The sequence below is a fragment of the Chamaea fasciata genome, unplaced genomic scaffold (assembly GCF_029207755.1).
Source record: "Chamaea fasciata isolate MVZ Bird 193981 ecotype frontalis unplaced genomic scaffold, bChaFas1.0.hap1 SCAF_12, whole genome shotgun sequence".
Classification (NCBI taxonomy): domain Eukaryota; kingdom Metazoa; phylum Chordata; class Aves; order Passeriformes; family Sylviidae; genus Chamaea; species Chamaea fasciata.
The window spans coordinates 14,685,878-14,704,462 of NW_027094097.1; the positions used below are offsets into that span (position 1 = coordinate 14,685,878).

The window sequence follows — 18,585 nt, forward strand, 5'->3', positions numbered from 1 at the left end:
ATATCACCTTCAACTTCAGTCATCGAAGTCTAAAACTGCTGCTTTCTCTCCTATCTTACCAAATCCATTACCAGAATCAACCAGCTTTGTTTGTGACAGCAGGGAAAACAGGAGAAGTGCGTTATCATCATCAGCCATCCTCTGTGGCAGTGTCTGAGCACCTTCCTTGGAGAACCTTCTCAGAGTAATGGCCTGGAGCTTTGCATTGCTGCTGTCTCAGGCAGGCAGCTCGCAGCCCTTACCACAGGGCTCTCGAAAAAGGATGTAGCGAAAGGGGAAATGTTATTGTTTCATTTCCCCTCAGCAATTAAGGAGCTGATGCAGCTCTCGCTGTAGTCAATTAGTCTTCACGCTCACTAAAGGGCTTTGGATGGGTCCCAAAGTTAGTGTCCTCATTTTCTGTAATCCTGGAAGTGTTTACGCCTTCCCAGGCTCTGAGCAGGGGATGAGCCAGCTGATGGCATATCCAGCCAATTACAACCAGAACAGCGAGGAGAGAATGATTTATTTCCCATTTGGCAGGAGGGACAGAAAAGCATGGCAAGGCAAGCAGAGACAGATGAACAAACCCTCTGCAAGCCATGTTTGCCACAGAGAGGATTTGCAGCATGTTTTTTGGCATGGGCCTGCACTGAGATTTCTGCTTTGTAATAAAAAACAAAGACTCCTCCTGCCTCCTGCAGAACTGCCCCCCTCCTTGGTGGGAGGACACATCAAACAGAGAATATCCCAATAGAAAGGCAGAAGAGTTTTGCTTTGGTTTTTGTAATGTGTATATTTTTCAGCAGGAAAACAGCTCTTCTTGTCCTGAGTCTATGATTTCCCACTTCCTTGCTTTCTCTGTGGACATTGATCTCACCAGATTTTGCAGGATAAACACCATTGGACAGGCTGGGTTCTTCAGGGAAAATCCAGAGCACCACAGAAAAGCTGCTGATGGCTCAGGAAGTGGTTACATCCTTTTCTTTTAGAGCAGAGCTCAGTGCCCTCTCTTTAATTGGCTTCCCACTGCCAGAGGGCAAGGATAGATGGGATATTGGGAAGGAATTCTTCCCTGAGAAGGTGGTGAGGCCCTGGGACAGGTTCTCAGAGAAGCTGTGGCTGCCTCATGCCTGGAAGTGCCCCCTGGACAGGGCTTGGAGCCACCTGGGATGGTGGAAGGCGTCCCTGCCCATGGCAGGGGGTGGCACTGGATGGGCTTTAAGGTCCCTTCCAAACCCAAACCTTTAAGGTCACTTCCAACCCTCCAACCCCAAACATTCCACAATTCTATGATTCATGGAGGAGGCTATCATCTTTCTTCAACGTGCTGCCCTTGCCATGAGGAATCAGTTGATGTGAGGGCCGTGAGTGTCTAGAAGTCACCCAAGACGTCACAGCACTTCTGCCACAAGCACTTGTCCCTCCAGCTTTGGCCCCAGTCCAGTCTGAACAATTTAGTTCTGTTCAACACCTGAAGCAGCTCAGTTGGCAGAAGGACTCTCCTGCTCTGCAGGAGTCAGGTGTTGGGGGTGCTGCTCCTGGGTGCTGATCTGTGGTTGTGCAACCCCAGGCAGCTCACGGAACCTCCCAAAGTCAGCGAGGAGAATGTTTACTGCACCACTACAGCAATGTAGTACTCAGTTAATATTTGAACACGTGGGGGATTGCCTCAGTCCTAGGAGTATCAAAAATCAGGGGAAGACCTTGTTACAAGCTGTGTTATTCCACGATTTCCCCGCTCTGCCTCCCGCGCTCGCGCTGTCGTTGCTGCTTGCCAAGATGTTATGGATTTTCTGAGTGAAAAGCAGTACACAAACACAACTCACTGTCGCTTACACCAACTGATTCACCGTGTTCCGTCCTGGGAGCAACATCTCCCATTTCAAACTCGATCCTGGAGCCAAGAGCTGTTTGCTGGAACATCAGGAACAGCAGGAACTGATGTCAGTTATGGTACCCGGCAATGATGTCTTGGGCAATCCTTTGTGCAGGGGGAGTGCAGTGAGTTTTCAGCCAAACATTCTATGAAAATGATGTTTTTGTGAAGCCACTGCACGCATCTGTGTGTTAGCTTGGATTTACCATCCAAAAAAAGCACGTCTAATAGTCTAATAGAACATGTGATATTCCAAAAGACAGTGTTGTGTTCCCGTTGAGGAACGGGCTCAGCTGTTGTTAGACCTCAGAGAAAACCCACCCAGGCAAAATGTGGGGCTTCTGTCTACCTTCACTTCTCTAAAAATACACTTTTCTACCCCCAAAACAGATATTTTGCCATTCTCGCCACTTCTTCCTAAAGTTTTCCTAACTCGGAAGGTGAAATTTGAAGTGTGGGGATTTGTTCTTCAGGGTAGCCACCATACTGAAGCAAATTTCAGACGAAAATTTCCCAGAAGAGTTATTTTAAGGCACGGCAAACAATTCTCTACAGTCGGATTCTGCCTGAAAATCTCCAATAGCAGCTGGGTAATGGCTGCACACTTACAAGAAAACCAAACCCACATTAATCTTGAGCCGAGCTGGATCGATGAGAACAATTTGTGAGAAAAGAACTGATGGGAGGGATTTTAATTCAGGTTGAAATGCAAGTTATTGTCAGCACAGTGTCCTTCCTTTTCTTTTATGGGGCTTTTCTCTCTGTGTTCCTGGTGAATTTAATACTGCTGACAGCTGCTGAGCTCCCAGCCCCACACACTGAGTGCTGTCTTCCAGGAAGGGTGCAGCACTGCAGAGGAACAGCTTCATCTGTTCCTTGGGAAAAGAAAAAAAAAAACAAACCCCTTTTCAGTCCCGTTGTACCAGAAAAAATGAGGGGATGATTTATTATTCTGAATGTGAAATACACTTGCTTCATTGTGAGGCGGCTCATGTGGGAAAAAAATAGGAAAAGTGGGAGTTTTTCCCAAGGGAAATGATGTGAATATCAGCCACGGTTTGGAGTCACTGTTCATACTGGATTTTTAACAAAAAGACACCAGCCTAACCTTGTGGAAGATAGAACAGTTGGGAGAACCTGTTTTCTTTTTTTTTTTTTCTTAACTTAGTATTTAGTCTGGTGTATTAGGTGCAGACAGGAGGATCTGAGCTGGAATCCAAACCCAGCCCGTGCTCTAACCTGCTTTGTAAATTTGGGAAATCACATCTTTGCCTCACACAAAACTAGGGCTGATAGGGATTGTAGGGGATTATTTACCCCATCCTTCTCCCTGAGATCAGAACCATTCTCCCTGAACTCTTCAGAGCAGATGTTTTACTAATTTCTCGTTAAACAAAAACATCCAAAGGTGATTATTCCGTTTCTTTCCTAAGGAATTTCTTCTGGTGCTCAACAATTCTTGCCCTTAGCCCAGCCCCTAATTTCTATGGCCTTTTCCAAGCTGTAAGCTCATTATTTCTCATCCTGGTCCTGCAGCATGCAGGGAAGAGCTAATTCCCTCCTGCTCTGCAGAAACCTTTTGCATATTTGAAGACAATGTAACGTCCCCTTTGGGTTAAGTCTCCTTGTTCCTCAGGCTAAAATGCTTTGTAAAGTGTTCCAGGGCCAGGATAAAAATGCTCTGCGGCTCCATTTTTGAAGGGCTCCGTTCCAGCGCCGTCGCCGAGCCTGGAGCCAAAGCATTTTCCAAAGCAGCGTTTTCTCACCAGGGACGGGGAGCTGTGCTGAGGCAGAGCTGATCCCAAAGGCTATGTCCATGCTGTCATTCCAACTGCTCCTAACACCTTCCTCAAATCCAGACTCGCCAACTGTCTGTGCTGTCGACACGCAGACACGGGCGAAGGCTGAGCTGAGGAGGGAAAGGTCAGGAGAGTCTCGGTGTGGATCTAAGTTTCCTTCTCACAGTCTCTGCGGATTATTTATGAGAGGAACATGTGATAGCCCAGCCTGTCAGCAGATACTCTGATTGTGGCTCTCCCCAGGCACCATATGGATGCTTTCAGCCCGAGCTGCAGCCCTGCTAACAGTCGGCGTGTGGATGCAAACCACACGGCACACAGAGCCCCGAACCGCCAGCCCTGACACCGGGACGCACCTGAACACCCCAAAAATAACATTATGTGCTTCCACCGGGGCTCGTCCTCCTGCCTTCAGCCCTCAGACACAATTCCGAGAGCACGGTGGAATTTCCTCAGCCTGGAAAATATGTTTTCTTAAAAGGCAGGCATTTAAATAAAGCAGAGCTCTGTTGACACAGAAATTTGGGATTGCTGGTTCAAGTTGCAGATGTATCAGTGCTCTGCTGGTCATCCACGTCTCACCTGCTATCCATGGACAGTGATGTGATGGACAGAGCAATCACACACCTTAAGGCTGCATTTCCTTGTTAGTCACATCTTTAATGGCCTCATAATGACAGGCCACAGGAACTGCATGACCCTGAATCACAAAATTAGGTCACGAACCCTCATTCCTTTTGTGAGTGCAGACTCACTCCAACTTCAACGCATTGCTCCACCCCAAAAATGCAAAAACACTGATAAATCTCTAAGATGGTTAGAAAACTTTCCTTCTCCCTGTACTCCTAAGGACAATCCCAGTCACAGGTCCTTGTCACTTGGATTGTACAGCGAGATCGTGCCACCCTATTGCTGCAAAATCATTCTTAAATTTCAAAACGCGGTGCCGGGAACGTATGTGAGAGAAAGAGAGAGAAAGAGAGATGCAGCTGAAAAGCTCCAGCCAACAGCTTGTGTCAGAAAGCTGCTAAGCAGGAAACAGTTGGGCAGTTTTACTCACAACGTGGTATCTGTGACTGAAGTTGTGATTTAATCAATTCCTCACAAACCGCATGAGACCGGGGGGTGGCTTCCAAGAGAACTGGAGCACCTGCTCCTAAAATGTTGTTCTTCAAATGTAAACTCTACCACACATCCATGTCAATGTGAAGGCAAACTGGCGACAGACCATTGAACTTGCACCTCTGCATGGAGAAAAGAGCTTAAGTGCTCATGCTGAAGGGGATGTTGTGGGCCACTCCACGGAATAATGGAATAATGGAAGGGGACCTCAAGGATCATCTGGCCTAACATTTCTAGGCAAAAGCACCATCTAGACAAGACACGGCTGAATCTTAAAAGTGCCCAAAATTGGGGAATCCACCACTTTCCTAGGGAGATTGTTCTTTTTTGTTACTGAAGGGGAACATGGCAGGGTACTGAGGCAGCCACCGCTGTGTGTCACTGAGGAGAACACGGCCTGGCACTGAGGTGGCAGCTATGGCTGTGTCACTGAGGACAAACATGGCCTGGCATCAACGTGGTCATTCCTGTGTCACTAAGGAAGAACACAGCCTGGCACTGAGGTAGCCTTGGCTCTGTCACTGAGGACAACAAGACCTGGCATCAAGGCGATCATGGCTGTGTGTCACTGAGGGATACTGCCCGGCACCGAGCTGGCCACGGCCGTGTTACTGAGGAGAACACGGCCTGTCACCGACGCGGCCATGGCCGCGTGTCCCCGCGGAGAACACTGCCCGTCACCGACCCGGCCATGCCCGCGTGCCGCAGAGCGGGGACACTGCCAGAACACTGTGACATTCGCACGGCCCCGCGGCCGCGTGTCACCGAGGCGGCCCCGCGGCCCTGCCGGCGCGGCCCCGGCGCCACACTCAAGATGCCGGCGGGGCGAGGCGGGCCGCGGTGACGCGCGGGTCAGCTGACGGCCGGGCGGCCGTGGCGGCGCGGGGGGCGGGCGCCGGCACTCGGAGGTGTCCGCCGCCGCCGCCGCCGCCGCGCAGTGCCGCCGCCGGGCCCGGGCCGAGCCGCCGCCGCCATGCCCTCGGAGAAGAGCTTCAAGCAGCGCCGCACCTTCGGTGAGCTCCCCGGGGCGCGGCCCGGCCGTGCTCCCGGCCCCGCGGTGGGTTGCGGTGGGGGGGATGGCCCCGGAGGGGAGGGGAGGGGGCCGATGGCGGTGGGAGCCGCGGAGATCCCCGGGCGGCTCCTGCTGACAGCGGGCCCGGGGCTGTCCCGGTGTCCCGGCCCGCTCGGGGCTGCGACGGAGTCAAAGGCCGGCCCGTCCTCCGGGGTTGTTTACCCGGCGGTTCGGGACAGGGGGGTTGTGTGGTGTCGCGGGGTGTGGGCTGGCAGCTGTGCCGTGCCCGGGTGAGCTGTGCGCTGCGAGAGGGGCTCGGGGTGGGGAGATCTCTACATGGCAGCATCCATTATTATCGACTGCAAAACTCCCAGGGAGCCTGGAAACATCCTCGGCGTGTGTGCCAGGAGCTGGGCCTGCCCTTCCCTCCGGTGTCTGCTCGGTGGCAGCGGAATTAAAGCTCCGCTGGCAGCCGGTGCCTGGCGCGGGGAGCGGAATCCTCCGCCCGGGCAGCCGCGGCTGGGCTGGGGCGTGCGGCTCCGGTCTTTGAAAACTAGCAGGGCATCGAAAAGAGCTGTGTAATGACGGCTGGGAAAATGAGATTAGTCCCTTTCGAGAAGGAACAGCCTCGACAGAGCCGTGCCACGCTCCTGTGTGCGCTCAGGATGGGAGCGGAGCGGTCCAAGGGCTGGGGATGTTGCCCGTGTGTGTGTGTCAGGGAGGGAGGCTGAAGCGCTGCGAGGGTAACGCGAACTGGCAGCGTAACCTATTTCTGCATGAACTATAAAATCCCGCACGGGAGATGGAATTGGTGGAAGTAATTGATCCAGATTTTCCTTTCTTCCTGCCTTTGGGTTCAAGTCAAGCTGCTTAAGGCAGCTTTGTGATGTGCCCACCCTTGCCTTTGCCGCTGTGGTAAATGTAAGCTGCTCCCCGCGGTGGAGCGGGGAGGATGTAGATCTGACAAAAGTCTCTGTTTATTGCCACCCCTTTTCTCGGAGCCTTCCGAAACTGTTGTTGACCCCGTCGCCTGTCAGCAGCCTCTGTCGCAGGTATTAAGTTCAGCTAGGATGGCAGCCAAGCAGTTGCCACTGCAACTACTGTCGTCAGAGAACAGTGTTTATCTGTGGCTGACTGGGGCCTGATTTTGAACATGCCACACACAATAATCTCCACGATTTGCCCGGTTTATGTTCCTTCTCCTCCAGGGAGTTCTGCTCAGTAGCGCTGCTGCGAACAAAACCTGTTCCGGCTGAAAAGTCAGCGCTTGCCAGGTGGATGTTTGGGCTCACTCTCTCCACGTATCTTTTGTGTTTCTGGTTAATCTTAAGAAGTATTTTAACGAGGTGGAACTCCATGCCCTTGAAGCGCTCCCGGCGGGCTGTGGGAATGTGGCTCAGGATGTTGGGGTGGCTTTTCAGGTGAAGGCTTGGCGTGCTCCTTGCCTGAGTTTTCTGCTTGATTCACCTGCAGCTCCAAACGGTGATTCACGGGAGCTGCATTCCTTGCCGGGCTCGTGAGGAGGATGTATTCCAGGGGCACGGACACACGGGCTGAGGAGGCTGAGGGATGTTATTGCCGCGTGTCCTGCCATTAGCATTCCAACGGGGAGCTGGCCTAAGTGCTCCTCTCCCGAGGGCGGGTGTAGTGATGCAACACTAAATCATCTCTCTCCGAGCTGTTTGGGCACCCCAAAACAGCCTGGAAAGCCCCGTCCTGCTGAAAAACGGGTTAAAATTGAGTTCACCGAATCTGAAAGTAGGCAGGGGACAGCACAGAGGAAAGCAACCAGGCTGTTTACTCTGCCTCGTGTACTTTAGCCTGGCTCATGAAATCTGTTCTATTAATATTGCTGTCTGAGGAGAGGTGAACTTTATCCTGAAAACTGGCACCGGACAGTGGCGAAAAGCGCAGGTTGGGCAAGAGCCTCGAGCAGCTCCCACAACAATGGGTGCGGCCGAGTCAAAATAAAACCTGGAATTCGGTAACAGGAGAGCGCTCAGGGAAAGCTGATGCTGCCAGGCTCGGGCCAGTCCCGGGGCTCAAATAATTGTTGACCATTTCCTCTTCTGGGACCTGACAGAAATAGCGCAGGGTATTTAGTTGTTAACTCTTGGGGTGGTGTAATTTGAGGCCTTAACTGTGCGAGGTTAAACGTGTGCTGCAGTGGGCAGAAAGCGAGGGGGTGTGGGGAGGAAAGATCTCCTTTAACACTTTCTAGGAGTGCCAGGCAGGTGCGCGCAGCCCTTGTCACCTTGGGTTAAGGAGCAGGGGATCAGCTGTCACAGGAGAGGTTGTACTCCTGAACGGTGCTGGCCCATTTGGAAATTGCTTTGCCTGAATTTCCTCTTCTGGCTTTTCCTGACACGTGGTCCCTCTCTTCAGTAAGGAAATAATGGCATTAACTGTGAATGTTTAAACAGATTTTTGTTTTTAATCCCTGGCAGAACAAAGAGTGGAAGATGTACGACTGATTCGGGATCAGCATCCCACTAAAATACCAGTAAGTGCAGTTCTTTTAATTTTTTTTCCTTCCAGTCTCATGTTGTTTTTAGCAGTTAGAAACCTGTGGAAGAGCTGTCCCGAGGAGACCAAATGAAAAAATGTGGCAGTTCAGGGTGGCTGAGCCTGGGTTTCAGGAGCGTTCTCACAGTTGCTGTGGTGGAGCAAGGTGCTCACAGGGGCTGGAGGATGTGGTGCTTCCGGAGTTATGCACTTTGTGTGCTGTAACTCAGAAGAAAACCACACCCCAGCCGAGCCCTGAGATCTTCCTGAGCGCTCTGTGGTTTTCTTCTCCGAATTAAGAGTCTTCAGAGGCTCACCAGGAAGAGTAGACAGGAGTGGAGAGGCAGATGTGCTCTTCAGCCTGTGCTGAGAAGGACAGAAATGCTTTTCTCCTGGGAATGGGCCTGTGCCTAGGTCTCCAGGAATGCTGCCGGGCTGTCCAGCTCACTTTGGATACCACCCCTCACCCTGTCACCCTTCCGCTGCTCAGCTCCAAATGCTGCCTAAGTTGGTGTTTTATTTTACTTACGGCACCCTCAAAAATGCACAGAATATCCTACAAGCAAAAGGCATGGACTGTGTTCTGTCACTGGTGAGTTCTTCAGCAGAGGGAGCTGAATGGGGCCCTCAGCCTTTGGCTCTGTGATGAGATTTGGCGACCCCAGTGTGTGGAAATTCTGCTGTGAACCGACTGCTGCAAAGTGTCCCCATTTCCTGAGCAAGTTCCCTGACAGGAGCTGCTGTAGAAACAGAAACCGAAAGGTTTCTCAGCTTTGCTTGGGCTTTAAACTCCTTCAGCCTTGGAGCTGCCACTGCTGCTTCCCCGTGCAGCTGGGCAGAGGAACAAGGAATACTTCACAGCTGGGATTTTCTGACTTTTTTGGAATGTTTCATTTTCCCAAAGGCGCTTTCCTTGCAGATGTGTTTCCTGACAAATACTGCTTTTTCCCTCACCTTTCAGAGACCACTTGGCCATAGTCCCCAAGCTCTGTGACCACGGAAAGCCAGGGATTTATGGCAAAACCCTCATTTAAGTCAGCCATGGACAGGCTCCAGCCAAATATTCAGAGGTACCTGAGGAACTTGCTGGAGATGTGGTGCTGCAAACTCCCAGCTGAGATCCCTGGAACCTTGCTGGGCCAGTCACTGCCTCGTTATTGTCATTAGCAGTTCTGGATGAGATAAGGTGGCAATGTCACCCTAGATAACAAATCCCTCCATTCTGCTGTCAGAAATACCTACTTGCTTATGGCCTAACTGCTTAAAAATAGTGGGGGCTTTGTTACCCAGAGTGAGCCAGCATTTATTTCAAGTGATGTAAGGCTCTTTTCCCTGGTAGAACTCAATCAGCTTCTCTTCACCTGGGCAGCTTTTTAAGATCAACACAAGCCAGACCCCGTGAGCATGGAAAGGATCCAAGGGATTGGTGTCACGTAGCTCCTGTTGACTGGAAATCAACAAAGGCCACATGGCTGTGGAAACGGGAGCACACAAGTGCTGAGATCACTCATTAAAAGCAGGAACTACCCTCAGTTGCTGGGCAGGGTGTTCCTTACGTTGGGAAATCTGCAGTTTTCTCTGTGAATTAAGGGGTTATTACACAGCAATCCTGGCAGAGTTACTGATTCCTGAGCACGCTGGAGGAAATTCTCTCCTTAATTTGGAAATTGGAGGGTTTATACCCCTTCCAGAGTAGCTTGTTCTCATGTGTTAGAGGAACCATGGGAGGTGAGTGGAACAGCAGAGTCATCTGGAGTGGTAGTTCTTAAAGAGATGGCCCGAAACTGGAGAAATTCCAGTGAAAACCGCTTGATCTGGCAGACTTCTGTAGCAGCACAAACCCCTGGTCAGCCACTGCAGTGTGTTAGAGGGAAGTGGCCTTGGTCTTTCCTTGGATTTCCTTGTTGCTGGGTGATTCAGTGCTGGGTTAAATGATTGCAGCAAAGGAACTCTTTTAAAACTGCACCGAAGCTGTGGATGTGTGCTGTAAAATCCCTGTGGGTTACCCCTCCGTGCAGTGGCTCTTGCAAACAGAACAGAAGAGCACGTGAAGATAATTGATTCTCGTGGAAACACAGAATTGTTTGGGTTGGAAAAGATCTTTAAGATGATTAAGCCCAACCATGAATTGTTTAGTTTCAGATTGGAGATGTTGCATTCACAGGTGAAGGGGAATGGAGCTGGGAGGGGGGAGATGAGGGCACCATACACTGTTCCTGCCTTTCACATCTTCTGCTTTCTGTGTTTCTTCTCAGGTGATCATTGAAAGGTACAAGGGAGAGAAGCAGCTTCCAGTTTTGGATAAGACCAAGTTCCTGGTGCCAGATCACGTCAACATGAGCGAGCTAATCAAAATTATCAGGTAGTATTGCTGGGATTCCAGTGTGAACTGACCAACCTGGGACTGGGATGCTCCGTTAATTCCCCCCCCCGGTGCAGTTGGGAGGTCCAAGTGGAAAATTCATCTAATGAGCACTAGCACGAATCCAGGAGAAAGTGCTTTTCCTTTTGCTGGAAAAACCCCACTCTGAAGAGAGCTGGGCTGGTAGTCTGCTTCCAAGAGAACATTCCCAGAGCTGTAGGAGGGAGTCTGAGGCTGTGAATTCCTGTCTGACATGGGTCCTTCTGCCCAGGGCTCCAGCTCTTCCTGCTTGGCTATTTTGGGATGCCTCCTCTCTCCTGCCATGGAGTCCCCCTTGGGAGTGGCTGCCTCTTCCCACCCACTGGGAAGGGGAGTTTGGGCTGGGAGCCAGAGCTCTGTGGGGATGCTCTTGGCATCCTTGGGGAACTGAAGTTTCCCCGGGGAAACTGGGAAACACCAGCTCAGTCCAGAGTGTTTCTGCCCTGGCCGCTTGCTCAGCTTACAGGAAAGGCAGAGGGAAACAGCCTCGGGTGGAAGTTGTGTGGTCAAAAACTGTGCTCAGAAGTTCTGCTGGAAGTGCATCTCTGCTGGCTCAGCAGCAGGGTTTGGTTAGGAAGGGTTCTCCAGTGGTAACTGGAAGGTCAGCAGCAAACCAGAGTTTGTTTTGTGATGGTGACGCTGCAGCGGGAGCTGGTTCGTGGAGGCCACGGGCTGTGGGACTTGTCCAGGGTGTCCAAACAAAAACTGCCCCAGGCAAATCCCAGCTCCTGCAGGAGGAAGGGCTTTGGAGACAGGAACCTGGTTGCTTAATTCTTCCAGAAACTCTTCCAGCGTTTCTCAGGAACGTGAAAGGCCCTGGGCAAAAAGGTTAACTGCAGGCTGAAGGATTTTCCCACCTTTTTTCCCTGGCTTGACTGTTAATTAATAACTTGGTACCAGCCAGACTTGGGCCTGAGCCAGCTCCAGTGCTGCACAGCAAAGCCCATCCTTCCCAAACCTTGGAGAGCTGCTGCCTTCCCTCAGCCTGCTGTCTCTGGAGTGATTAGAGTCTGGCTTTGGAAGGGTCCCTGTCTTGGGAGCTAAATAAATCCTTGTTTCCAGCTGCTGCTGCCCCTCAGCAGCGAGTGGAAGCAGCAGGAAGCTCTTTCTGATCTATTATTCCCTTGCTTTGGTGGCAGCTCCACACTCCTCTGAGCTGCTGTTGCTCACCTGGTTTATCAAGTGAGAAGAGAGCTGCTCTCTGTAGACCTGCTCTGCAGGAGGCAGCTGAGCAGAAACACCCATTTCCCCTGAGCTGGAATGATGAAGGGAAATCCAGCCCTCAGCTGTTTCCTGTGCCAGGCAGTTTGTGCAGCCTGTGGCTCTCTGCCCTTCCCACCCTGCTTCTCCTGGCAGGGAGGGAGGAGGAGAATGGAGTGAGATGCTCTGAGGTTAAACCCAGGCTCTAACAGAGCTGGTGACAAAGTGAGTTTAAAAGTTGCCCAGGTTTTGCAAGGAAGCTCTGCCCGTCTTTCCCAATCTTCCCGAGGATCTCTGGGTTTTCATTCCAGTGAGCTGAAAGACAAAGGTCCTGGTTATGCCAGGGGTGCTTCTTCCCAGTCCCTCGTTTTATGCCCTTCTGGAGTGCAGCTTTTCCCCTCAGTGAGGGCTCTGCCAGTGGATGCACCTGCCTGGATTTAGTGGAGGAATTCAGTCGTTTTGAGGGCTGGGTGGGGACATGCAGGGAAAGGTGCCCATAACAGAGCTTGGAAAGAGATGAGCTTTATTTAAATCCTTCCACCCCAAACCATTCCCCGCTTCTCTGCTCTGACGTTGCTGCTGTCACTGAGGGCTGTCCATTGTCCGTCTGTCCTCTGTCTCCCTCTCCCCTGACCCCTCCCCAGGCGACGCCTGCAGCTGAACTCCAACCAGGCCTTTTTCCTGCTGGTGAACGGGCACAGCATGGTGAGCGTGTCCACGCCCATCTCCGAGGTGTACGAGAGCGAGAAGGACGAGGATGGATTCCTCTACATGGTCTATGCCTCCCAGGAGACCTTTGGAGCACCAGCTTCTGCCTAGGACACGCCAGAGGCCCTAGCCTAGGATTTGGGTTGACCCTTGGCCATCACCCCCCACTGTTCCCCACACACCCCCCAGGGAAAGAACCGGATGTCACCTCCGCTCTCAGTCCTTAGCATAGTCTTGCTTTTAGCAGGTGTCTCATCTCACCTTGCCTTGTTTGTGACTATTAAAACAGTACAGACGAGCACCTCCAGCTTTGAAACCTGCCCTAATAATACTCCACACAGGCACATTTACAAGTCTGGACCTGAAGAAAGGAGCCCAATTGTGCGTGTGACACTTGCAGAGAAAGGGACACTCGATTTACTTGTAACAAGAAAAACAGGCACCAGGGAGGAACTAAAATGTTTCCTGTGAGTTGGCGGGAAAATCTCCCTACGATTCCTTAAATTTTTTTGGTTTTAAATGGGAAGGGTTTCTCAATGAGAGCAAATGCATTTTAACGTTCCAAAGGGGAGCTTTTTTTCTTCTGCAGCTCCAATGAGACTTGTGTCAGCGCTGCAGGGAGTTAAGGCAAGTGCTTGGGGTGAGCTGGGGAAGGACAACTCTTTGTGTCTCCGGTTTTTTGGGCACCGCACGCTCAGGGGCGGCGCCGGTTTCTGGAATACTCGTACCAAACACCACAGCTTTATCGTAGTTCTTAGAAGTGTCTAACTGTAAAATACACACCCCAACAGGTAACACTGAAATAAACTCCAGTCTGTTAAAAATCCCCAATCCCTGTGTGTTCCATCTGAGCTGGCTTCCAGCGATCTGTAGGATCCAGCGATCCACAGGATCCAGCGATCCGCAGGATCATGCCCCTAGCCTGGAGGAATGGGGAGAAGCAGCTCAGGGCCGGGAGAGCCAACGAACAAAGTATTTGTGGCACGGCTGGAGGCTCCCGTGCCCTGGGCAGGGAGCAGGCTGTGCAGAGGGCAGCTCTTCCGTGGGACAAACCTGTGTTTCTCTAGTGCTGTCCAGCGAGGCGTGGCGGGATCCCCGCGGTGTCACCGGTGTCACCCCGGCTCCGGCGGGGACAGAAGCAATACTGCAGCGCCTGGCACCGCGTCGTGCCTCCTCCACCTCGTACCTCCTCCACTCTTTGCATGCATCTCCTTCCCGGGGCCCCCCTGCCCCTTTTTTATTGTCCTTTTGTGTTTTTACTCCAACGTGGAACTTTTTTCGATGCGGCTTGTTCTCTGTTTAGTTTCTGTTCGTGTAAGATTTCGTTTAACTCATAACTGACAACTGTACTTGTAATTACGACGTGGTCGACTGATATTCCTGTACAAACGTTGCTTTTTTAAAATTAATACAGTGCTGATATGGATGGATTACATCCCAACTTAATTCCGGCTCGTGTGGTTATTCTTAGGCATTTTCACAGCAAAAGAATGATGAAGGAATTAAAAATAATTCCCTGCTTCTGCCAAGCTGGAGAACCCCCACACAGCTGAATCCTTTTAAAATGAAAACCAATGCCAAGGGAGTCTGTTTAACTCTTTATTTTCCATACATTAAATTTACTCAGATAAAAACATTCTAAAAATGTACAATTTAACTTTTAACAAAGTATAATAAAACATAAAAATCCCAATACCAGAATACTTGACATTTACAATTCAAAATCAAATTAGCTGAATATTAAATATTTACAAAACTATTTAAAATATTTATAAAGTTACATGCAGAATTTGTAATACTAGAAGTGATCGAAGTAAAAGAAATGGCTCAAATGGAGCAGGAATTTCCTTCATTCCTAATGGAAAGTTATGTCCAAGAGAAGCTGTTAATCTGCACTTGAAAACACACAGGATTTGCTTTCTGCTTCAGTACCAACACAGTTCTTGTGTACATCAGGAAAATTTCAGGGAACAAAGGGGTAATTCCAAAGGGTTTATTACAAGAGCTGTGGGGCCTCAACCAGCCAAAGTGATTCCTACTCTCACAAACGCCCCATGACGTGGAATTTTGTCCAGATTTGCTCACATTCATCCCATTTACAGGTATTCCAGACTAGCCCAATCCAGCACTCTGAGGATCCCTGTGGCACAGCTCTGCTCCCCTGCAGGGTTTTGGGAGGAGCCTTGCTCTGCCTGGTGCCCCAGCCTGGCCCATCCCGGGATATCGCTGCCCCGTGAGGAAATGGGATTTGGGGGGGGGTGGGGGGGGGGGGGTGGCCAAGGCCTGGTGCTGGACTGTCACTTTGGGAAGTCTGGTGCTTAATTTGCCAAGATTTAATGACCGTGGTATGAAAAGGTTTCACAAAAAGCTGAGTGTGACAGAGCTGGTTTGAGTAAAAAGCAGGTTTGATAAACTTTAATAATGGTTCAAATGTAGTTTCCAATAAAAGTCAGGTAGAACCCTCTGATCAGTGTTTTGGTTCCCTCTCCTCCCTCTCTGCTCTCCCCATTAGGGTCGAGCACAGAATATTTATTAATGCTTAATTTGTAGGATGAGGGGGAGGAGTTTGCTGGAATTTCCATCCTATTTCGAGTCCTTCCATCATCAAATGGAAAATGCAGCTGGAACTGCAGCACCTGCTGCTCCCTCCCCTGGGAAAGGCTCCTCACTGATTCTCCGTGCCCCTGCTGGGAGATGGCTGGGGATTCCCTTCCCTTTTACACTGAGAAATCATTCCCATTCCACAGTGAAATCCATCTAGAGAACTAATTCTTTTTATACTTGCAGGACAAAGATAGGGCTAAACAACATTTTTTTGAAATCTCCATCTTTCAATGAACAAAAATAGGGTTTAAAGAACTGGTTCCTTCAGGCAGGGCAGCTGGAACTCTACTATTCCAACCCGAGGTGCCTTGCTTTTTCGGGGTAAAAAGATGGATTTGTGCCTTTTAAGAACAGATCAAGGATAATTTTATGGAATTAAGGTGCTGTGTTGGGACTTACCAACTTTGGTTGTTCTGGGTACAGAGTGGAGGGTGTTCACTGGCAGGTCTGAAGCCCCAGCTCACTGGGATTTGGGGAAGGCTCTGAGGTTGCTGCTGGCTCACCAGATTTTCCTCTCGGACACTCGTGTTGCCTCCAGGTCCTTGTGGATTGGATCTTACTCCAAACCCAGACCCAACCGTTCCAAAGCGTCACCCAAATTGCAGCCACGAGCCACGTGGAGAAACATCAGCCTTGACTTGACACAAAGGAAACAATCCCAAAGAAAGGAATGAACACAGTTTGCTGGAAAACATCAGCCTTAACTCTACACACAGGAAAGGATCCTAAAGAAAGCTCAGGAGAAAGGAATGAAACAATCTGCTGGACAGAAGTTCAGTTTTACAGTCCTTTTGATATGATTTTTTTCTGTGATGAAGATCAGACACAACCGTGTCCAGCCTTGGGCAGTAAAACAAAACACAACTGGTACAGAAATGACTCTTTTTTTTTTGCTGCTGCTGCTGCTCTTTTTTGCTGTTTCAAGAGGGTTTTGAACACTCACATGTGTGTTGAAATACAGTTTCTTTAAATACAACTTTAAAATACTGTTTAAAAAAGTGAAAAAAACAATACCAACAACAATAATAATAATAATAATAACACTAAGTTTGGCTTTCAGCACATGTTCCAGGCCACTGGAGAGACCCTCAAAGCTGCAAATAGTAAACATGGAACTGCACGTTTTCCTTGGGCATGATGCAGTGGGACAGACTGTTCCTACCATTGTCTCGAGCTCATTAAGGCAAAGTAAATTGCATTGTCAGTTTTCATCCCTTTAGTGTTGTAGGTCTGAAGGTTCCTGGGAACACAGGGAAAGTCCTCAAACGCAGGCAGAGCCAACAGGGAGCGGGAGCTGGGCTGGGGATACACAAATCAGGGGGTTCTTATTGCATAGCAATAAAAAGGATCTTTGCTTGTTTGTTTGTTTAAACCAACTGTTCTGCAAATTGAGATTTTGGATCCCTCCCTGGGCTGGCTTTGGTTCTGCCCACCCACATTCCCGAGGCTCTCCCGAAGCTGATGTCCCTTGGAGAGACATCAGGGATGGCCCAGAACGTTCCTCTCCTCTGAGCTCCCCCCTCACACAGCCCCAGCTCCTGGGGGCAGCTCTGCACAGCTCCAAACCCTCCTGCTCCCAGAGGACTTTCCCAAGTCGCTGCTCCACTACAAATCCTATGGGTTCATCCTGCTGTAAGGAATACCTCCAAGTGTAAACAAGGCTTCAGACTTTAAAGGTGTCTCTCAAATTACAGGATGCAAATATCTCTGTGTCAGACACTTTTACAGAGGAGGCCTCACCCATTTAATGCCGTCACATTCCCGGGGAGGGGGGGAGGGGGGGAGCCATGAGGATTAGGATCTTCTTTCAACCAGACAGGACCAAAGTGTTTCAAATTAGCAGTTCGAGATGGGTTTGGCTTCCTCTCGAGTTCTAATTTAGATTTGTCACCCACAAATGATGGACTAAGTAGTTAACACCAAAGCTACTCATCTACAACCTACTGCAACGAAGGAGGCCGACAAGAAATCCTTCCAAGTCTTGATAATAATGAAGTTTTTACTACCTTTTACATGTTTGACTCCCACCACTCCTGAATCCTGGGGTAGGAGCCAAAGGGTATTTTATATAAAGTAAAGCAAAAGCTTATTAACTCTGCTGCCAGAGTTCTTAGTTTGATTTTTTTTTTTTAGGATGGTTTAAAATTCATTTACAAAAAGCAGAATAATAAGGTTTCTGTGAAAGAGACCTATATACAGTAACAGGACGTAAAGGTTTTGTGTATTACAGGAAAATATCCTTGAAGCCTTTATGACTCTGGAGTCTCTGGGACTTGGACCCTTGGAAACTAAGTTTATTCCAGTGCTGGGAAGCCAGCACTAGCTAGTAACAGGTGAGACAATGAAGCACGAGTTTGTTTCCAGAAGGAACCGAAACTGCCGTGTGTGTTCTTTTGGAAGGGAAAAGAGAGACTTTTTAGGATTTTTTTAACTGTGGAATTAAGTCCCGTAAGCCTGCTGGTGCCAATTTGTAAAGGTTGGAACTTCTTTGCCTCTTGCACTGGTCTCAGAGTGACACTGTCTGCTAAAAGTGCAGAAAGCTTGAAGAGTTTTACATTCTTCTGTAGTGCAATCCTTAAAAATCCCAGAGATTAGTGCCTGATCACTTTTGAAAAAAAGTAGACATTTTACCTAGCCCAGGGGTGCCAATGTCCTTCTGGCCACTCCTACCTTCCACCTCAGAACAGAGCTGCCCTGGAGTCAGGCCTTTCACCTTGGAAAAGTCCCATTGTGGCAACGTTCTCCAGCCAAAAAAAGCACAGGGGATGTTGTACTTCCAGCAGGAACTGCAGCTGGCCAGCTCCACCATCCATCCATCCATCGGTCCGAGGACACAGAGTCAGGAGTTCCAACAACGAAGCTTGAATTTGGCAATCAGAACTGGGTTGGCTGCACCCCCAAGCTAGATTTTCTACCTAGTCTAATAAAGTAAAGCACCTTTGGATTAAAAAATACATTAAGCTTAAACAGCAAGTGGACGTCTCAGTTTTGCAGTTCAATCTCCGTCGCTCTCCATGGCTTGACGGCATCGTGGTGCCAGGCGGGGAAACCTCAGTCTGTGGAGTCCAGACTTTCCGAGGGAGGGGCGTACTTGAGCCTGAACGTACCTGCGACAGGGACAGGGACACAGGGTTACACATCAGGCACCTCCCACGGCTTCCCAAACCAACCTGCTGCTGCTTACACGTGGAATGCGCGTGTGTTGGAGCTTGGGTGGGAATTTAGGGCTGGCACAGCTTTGTTTCGTGGAATCCCACAGTGGTTTGGGTGGGAAAGGACCTTAAAGATCACCCAGTTCCAACCTCAACACTTTCCACTGTCCCAAGTTGCTCCAAGCCCTGTCCAACCTGGCCCTGGGCAATTCCAGGGATGCAGG

General features: G+C 49.9%; 2 protein-coding genes across 3 annotated transcripts in view; one reads left to right on the forward strand and one right to left on the reverse strand.

Annotated features, from left to right (window-relative positions):
* The first annotated feature begins 5,656 nt into the window (after nucleotides 1-5,656).
* MAP1LC3B (microtubule associated protein 1 light chain 3 beta) lies at nucleotides 5,657-14,051 on the forward strand. Its single transcript, XM_066194739.1, has 4 exons — nucleotides 5,657-5,792; nucleotides 8,239-8,294; nucleotides 10,552-10,658; nucleotides 12,542-14,051. The coding sequence occupies exons 1-4, from the start codon at nucleotides 5,753-5,755 to the stop codon at nucleotides 12,714-12,716; spliced, it is 378 nt and encodes a 125-aa protein (XP_066050836.1). The 5' UTR covers nucleotides 5,657-5,752; the 3' UTR covers nucleotides 12,717-14,051.
* A 145-nt stretch (nucleotides 14,052-14,196) lies between these two features.
* The window catches only part of ZCCHC14 (zinc finger CCHC-type containing 14), a 49,056-nt gene continuing 44,667 nt past the window's right edge, over nucleotides 14,197-18,585 (reverse strand). For both annotated transcript variants that reach the window (XM_066194737.1, XM_066194738.1), the window contains one exon: nucleotides 14,197-18,316. In XM_066194737.1, the coding sequence (XP_066050834.1) occupies nucleotides 18,261-18,316 (56 nt within the window). In that variant the 3' untranslated portion in view covers nucleotides 14,197-18,260. The remainder of the gene's footprint in view (nucleotides 18,317-18,585) is intronic.

Excerpts from the sequence above, each read along its gene's own strand:
- MAP1LC3B (XM_066194739.1), top strand. The coding sequence starts at position 5,753 with ATGCCCTCGGAGAAGAGCTTCAAGCAGCGCCGCACCTTCG. Across the intron at positions 5,793-8,238 it reads CAAGCAGCGCCGCACCTTCG|AACAAAGAGTGGAAGATGTA; the intron begins GTGAGCTCCCCG and ends AATCCCTGGCAG. Across the intron at positions 8,295-10,551 it reads AGCATCCCACTAAAATACCA|GTGATCATTGAAAGGTACAA; the intron begins GTAAGTGCAGTT and ends GTTTCTTCTCAG.